This window comes from Oculina patagonica, chromosome 5 (genome assembly GCF_052425735.1).
Source record: "Oculina patagonica isolate OP01 chromosome 5, crgOcupat, whole genome shotgun sequence".
Taxonomy (NCBI): Eukaryota; Metazoa; Cnidaria; class Anthozoa; order Scleractinia; family Oculinidae; genus Oculina; species Oculina patagonica.
This window is the reverse complement of record NC_135762.1, coordinates 33,439,994-33,446,440: the sequence shown is the minus strand read 5'-3', so window position 1 is coordinate 33,446,440 and position 6,447 is coordinate 33,439,994. Positions and strand designations below refer to the sequence as shown.

Sequence of the window (6,447 nt, the reverse complement as noted above, 5' to 3'; positions counted from 1 at the left end):
TTTGGTGTTGAACACTTATAAAATTTGTCAAGAAGCACGCACGCATACGATTATGTGTGCCAACTGGTTACAAGATCAGCAGAAATATGTCTACCTCCTTGTGAAAACCGTGGAAACGAAACACGATAGACAAACAAACTAAATGGAAAATTATGGTATACGATCCAACAGAAAGAGCTTGAGGCGAGGTCAGCCAGGCGTACAAAAGGGATTTTTCCCTTCTGAAACAAACATCAGCATTCGTGCCTTGTTGTCCCCAGGCTCTGCCGTGCGCAGTAAGAGGTGTCACCACTGCAGAGTACTGGCGCCGACACAGTCTAATTTACATTTCAATATGGCGGACAAATTGACATTTTCCTGAGCGACGTGTTTTGTTTTGGTCATATTTTATATTTGCATTTTGATCTTTGATTTCCAGTTGTTCAGCGGCGGCCAAAAGATGATCTGTAAAAACGGCGTTCCACTGCGAACCGTGCCAAATCTTCACGAAGCTGGTAAGTCAGTAAACGCAAAATAGAAATATATTATTTCGATGTGAATATAAACACGAGTTCTTTCTTCAGACCGGAGTTTTGAGTTTAAATGTCTTGGACAATCTCAGATTCTAAAATGGAGGGTATATTACGGCAGATGTTACGTCGTTAAGAAAATTGGATTACGTCCTTTCTCAGTTATACCGCGTTTTGACTTGATTCAAAGACAGACTTTATTTCAAAAATACAGAATGTAAAATGCAGTTTTTGATCGACGTTTAGAGTCAATCGAGTTTCGAAGATGTTGTTTATATTGCTGTCCTTTGATTTGGAGCCAGTTCATTAAAAACTTGGCATAGAGGAATATTCATAAGAAAATCTAGTTGACTTCTATTTATTATTACACTATGCAACTACATGTAACAAAGATTTTTTTTATAAGCTGATGCTCAAAAGTGTGTTTGCAATGCATGCATGATTTGAACTTTCAGTAAAGAGATCGAGAAATATTTTGGTTTTAAATTTTGTTTAATTGCTTTTCCCACTTTTGTTAGCATTCACGGGTGATATACGAGAGACCTCTCAAGCACTTGCTGATGGTCAGGTGAGAGGTTTACTGTCAGAATATTTAGGAGCTTCAGACTTGTAGGTTTTTGACTAAATAACTGATAAGCATTTTTTTTCTCATACTCAAGTTTCTCATACACAAAATGATGTCAATAATAACCGAGCACTGCTCACAGAATTAATTTAAGTTAGTTAAAATATTTAATATATCACTCATCTTGACATACCCATTATGTCTTACTAGTGGCTTATAATGATAAAGGATCATGGTTGACCCAGTCAACAGAAAGTGGCTGAATACTTGTACAATATTGACATTAAAAATTAAAATCATTTCCAACCCGGCATTTTATTTGTATACTCGCATATAAAAGTGACAGGGATGCTCGTCGTCTCGCTTAGGGGTGTAAATCACTCACTCATCCTCATCAAGCCCATGAGGACTCTTGAGACCGGCCAGAAAACTGCGCCACCCATCCCGGTCCGCCGCCGATGCAACAGCAGCCCCCCACGAACGCCAACCCAGCCGGTTTCTTTCTGTCTCCACGGTTCTTCTCCACGTTTCTCTTGGCCGGCCTCACCTCCTTTTACTTTCAGGTGCCCACGTTAGTGCAGTCCTCGAGATGTTGGCTGGACTTGTCCGCAGTACGTGCCCTATCCATCTCCATCTTCTCACTCGTATGAGGACTGATAACGGTGTACTCCCTGTTGCTTCATATAGCTCTTCGTTTCTCAGATGGTTAGGCCAGAATCTCCTCAGTACGTACTGTACAGGCCCGCAAATGACCCCGGCCCGAAAATGATCCCGGGACCGCAAATGATCCCCAAATTGGACCGCAAATGATCCCAGGACTGGAAATGATCCCCAGATTGTACCGGAAATGATCCCCCGACCGGAAACGGTCGCCTTACCGTAAACGATGGAATGGATATGCGTGGACTAACGAATTTGGACAGGGGATTTAAATTTGTTTAATCCATTTTTTCTTTATAATACAACAATTACAAAAACAATTAACGCAAAAGAATGTAATGTATTTAAACGATTTAAATTAAAAACCATAACTTTAAAAATATTGATATAGCTGCTAAATATGCAATGATTATTAACCTAAGAAGCGGAATAAAGTTTAACGTTCCAACCAACAGAAACTATCTCCGCTAGAACCGCCCCCCAATCAAGGGATGATTTATTTACGGCGAAATGCTTTTAGCTGATAGCCATTCATTCACAGGCAGTCACGCAGCGTTCATAGCGAAAATGTCTAGACAAAAAGTCTAGACGAAATTTCAATCATTTCCGCATCTTGGTCTCGAGCTACTCTCTTTCGAAATCTGTAGCTTATTTTTTTTCTTTGAATGTCTTTATCACGTCACTGAAAAACATTCTGACACAGAATTTTCATAATGTTCTGGATCTTAAAGGCAACCGAAAATTCTCTAAAACACTGACTACATTTTCGCGTAACTTTCAGTACAGAGGCGGAGATTATTGACGGTAAGAAATTTGCACGTGCAGAAGTGACAGCTCTATGCGTGCGGTATGCAAATAAATCTACCCAGAGACGCTGTGGTAATAAACTAATCATTTACTGTGTTTTATTTAATATTTACAGAGCAAATTATGAAAGGAGAAAGTGTTTAAAATAATGGTTTTAAAATTAACTACAATTGTGTCATAATCTTCGATATTCGCACGTACAAATCGTGTGCGCTTCCAAGGAAAGGAAACTCGTGTCTACAGGAAAAGAATTCTAAGTGGTTAATTGGACAGCAGAGGCGGTATTGAAGATACATGTTTATTTTGAGGTGCGTTTTCTTAACGAAAAACTTAGATAGTTACATGTTTATTTTGTTATTTCGCGCGGTATTTTCACCGCTTTTTATCGTTGCGTTTATCGTTACATCCATAGCTCATGAAGTCCACACCATTCCAAAAATTTTGTTGTAACATTTACACGAATCATTTCCGGTACTGGGATCATTTGCGGTCCGATTTGGGATCATTTGCGGTCCCGGGATCATTTGCGGGCCGGGATCATTTGCGGGCCTGTACAGTACCCTTCTCAGGGGTGTAAATAATTTTAGATTTTTGGTCTTGCTTAGGGTGGCAAAACGCCAATATTTTGAGCCATAATGGTCTGGTTAAGGGTTACACAGGAAGAAATATTTAAATATAAATTCTATTCTTAGTTTTTTTTGGTATCTTTTAGGGGTCAAGAGAGCCACACCCAGATTGGTCTTTGTAGGGGTTCTTTTCAAAATTTCCGACGAGCATCCCCGTCCATTTCATTTAGGAGTCCCCTTCTGTGATCCAGGAGTCCCACTGATCAAACATACGTACATGTAACTTGAACAAAGGCAATGAACAGCTCCCAGGAAAAAATAAAAGAATTGACCAGCAAATGGCCCAACACGCCGCAAACTATCAGCTCATGGATAATAATATTATGGACAGACTAACGATCAAGTCGTTGCTCATAATAATTATTGCCCAAAGAGGACAACCAAGAAAAGTTTCCTTGAAATCACTAATTAAATTTATAGTTAGTGTGAGTGCATGAAGGTTTCAATCATGTTTTCAATTTTGAATTGTTTCCAGTAGTAGCAGATGTTACAGTAATCTTTATTGCAACAATATCATTTACACAGAAGATTAGTAGAATTCATTTTATTGGTGAAAATGTTTCCTGAAAGAAGCAATAATATTATGATATAAGGCCAAGTTAGGAATTGAAAATCAGTTCGTTTATGATTACTTCTCAAGTGAAATTTAAAGGTATTGTAAAGCAATTTGTTTAATTTTTAAAATAATATATTTAATTTACAAAATTTATAAAATATAAGATGCAGTAAAATATATATCCATATCTAACTCTCATGAAACTCAAAATTCAGTCAAAATTAACCGAGACCACCGTGCACGCCTAGTTTCTTTAAATCGGGATCGCCTTGCAAACTACCATACATTTCGTTTATATTTCTTTATATATTTGCTCTTTTTTTAATCCCTTATATATACACGCGGGGACTTCAATGATGCCTCCTCGGGTTTTGGCCTATGGGCCAAAACTCTGCGGGGGCAATGATAAAATTTATAAATCACTCCCCCTCCCCATCTCCTAGAAAATATGTACATCAGATATCCTCTCAAGCCAGTCCTAGGCTGACATCGTCTTTTAATAGCCTTATGTGTAACTAATTTGTTTTAGAGCCCAAAAGAGTTTGATGAATCTGGCTCTACTGCTGTGCATAAGGCGTCTGCCAATGGACACCTAGAGGTCCTAAAACTGCTGATTCAACATGGCGGGGATGTCGAGCTTGCTGACATATCAGGGTGCACACCGTTGCATGTCGCAGCAAGAAACGGCCATCTGACTTGTGTTAAGTACTTGGTGTTGCAAGGAGCAGACTTCAGAATGAAATCAAAGAAAGGAAACACAGCATTGGCCATGGCTAAAGCCAATAGCCAACAGAAAGTGGCTGAATACTTGTCCAACTGTGGTAAGTAGTCGAACCCTAAATTCCTGCTTCATATATTTTAGAATTCTCCTTCTTGATAATAATTTATTTCTAGCGCATTACATTAAAAATCTCAATGATGCTCTTACAAGTAAGATACTTAAAATTACAATAGGATGATAAAATACTAAAAATACTACATTCATTACAATTCTAAAATTCATTATATTAAAAATACTAAAATTCATATACAATACTAATAAAAGTTCATTATACAATTCTTTAATTCATTATAAAATACTATAATTCATTAAAATACTAAAATAATTCATTGACTACAAATTACAGTTAAGGGGGGGGGGGGGGGGGGGGGGGGGGGGGGGGGGAAAAAAAAAAAAAAAAATTAAAAAATTTTTTTTTTTTTTTTTTTCATTAAATAATAAAAAGTGAGATTTTTATTAAAAAATATTTTTTTTATAAAATAAAAATAAAAAAAAACCCTGGGGGGGAAGGGTAAAAAAAAATTTTTGATTAGTTGAAAAAAAAAAAAAAAAAAAAAAAATAAAAAAAAAAAAAAAAAAAAAAATTATTTAAGGGTTTGAAAAAAAAAAATATTTTTTCACCAACACCCAAAAAAAAAAAGGAACACGGCACCGAAAAACCCCTTTCCGACCCGTATAAATATCTAATTTTCTTGTGAAGATTAGATTGGGAACCTGTAGCTTCTGCTACTTTACATGTAGCACAGTCGTAGAACCAAATTTATGGTCAATTATGCCTCTTAAATTAACAATTAATTTTTTTCAATATCTTTCTCAACAGACAGAGAAAAGTTTGCATGGGAGGTTGTTTAAGAAACCCTTCATCAGTGAAGTTTAAAAAATTTCAGTCTGTAACTAAAGATATTTATGTGTTGTAAAAGAAAGAAACTAATTAAAAATATAACTATGTCATAAATAAAAATATATATATTGTACTTATTATATTACCAAAAGATTACCTCTGTTGTATTCTTTTAGTGGTTATAATAGACCTCAGTAGTGGTCCTTTTTGTGTTTCTGGCAAAAAAAAATCAGTTATATCTGTATGCATGTGTTGTTTAAAATAAGAAACTACAATAAAATGAATAATATTGTCTGTCAACATAGCAAATTGATTAAATTAATGTGATATCTGGTTGCTTGAACAAAACATGGCCTGCCCAGATAAACATGTGATTGTAAAGCATTAACAGATTACAAGCGTGAAAGATTATTACACCATTATTTTAGTTAAGATTGATCACCTAACCATAATAATTTTTGGCTCAAGAACATGATCAGTTGTACGTTGATGAAAAATTCATTCACGGTGATCTCCCAAACTTGGATTTTTTTAGGTTGGTATCTCTGTACATGAACACTGTCACTGGAATGAATTACTATAGTGTGTATTATTTTCTTGATAAAGCACCACTCGCTGTAGCCTGCATAGCAGGTGCCTTGTAGAGTTTTATGGAAATTGTGAAGGGCTTGAGATGTCGAGAAGCTCGCGCTCAAAAACTACACAGGCGCCTCTTGCGCCTTTCGCATTTCCCAAGCTTGCGCTCAAAAACTACACAGGCGCCTGCTATGCAGGCTACACTTGCTGAGACCTTGAGTAAATGCTGGGTCTCCAAGGTACAGTACTGTTGTAAATAAACCCTTCCAGTGCAAATTATAGTGGTATAAATTAAAAGTATAGTTGTAAATAGAAAGATGTATGTCTGTCAAAAAAAATGAATTAAAACCCTAGCTTTATAGAGAACAATGGTCTTGAATGAATTGCAGACTGAAGTTTATACATGTCAGGCCCATGAGGCCGCTTTTGCGATAAACACTGGGGGACATTTAACCAACAAACTACACTACACACTTGTAAGGTTGTCTTAATTGGATACTACATGTATATGTAACTCAAGATTGAG

At 36.5% G+C, this 6,447-nt stretch overlaps 1 protein-coding gene across 1 annotated transcript; it reads left to right on the top strand.

The window, feature by feature from the left end:
- The first annotated feature begins 313 nt into the window (after positions 1-313).
- On the top strand, positions 314-6,290 carry LOC144653798 (uncharacterized). Its single transcript, XM_078513902.1, has 4 exons — positions 314-494; positions 1,028-1,077; positions 4,253-4,544; positions 5,325-6,290. The coding sequence occupies exons 1-4, from the start codon at positions 440-442 to the stop codon at positions 5,354-5,356; spliced, it is 429 nt and encodes a 142-aa protein (XP_078370028.1). The 5' UTR covers positions 314-439; the 3' UTR covers positions 5,357-6,290.
- Positions 6,291-6,447: the final 157 nt, after the last annotated feature.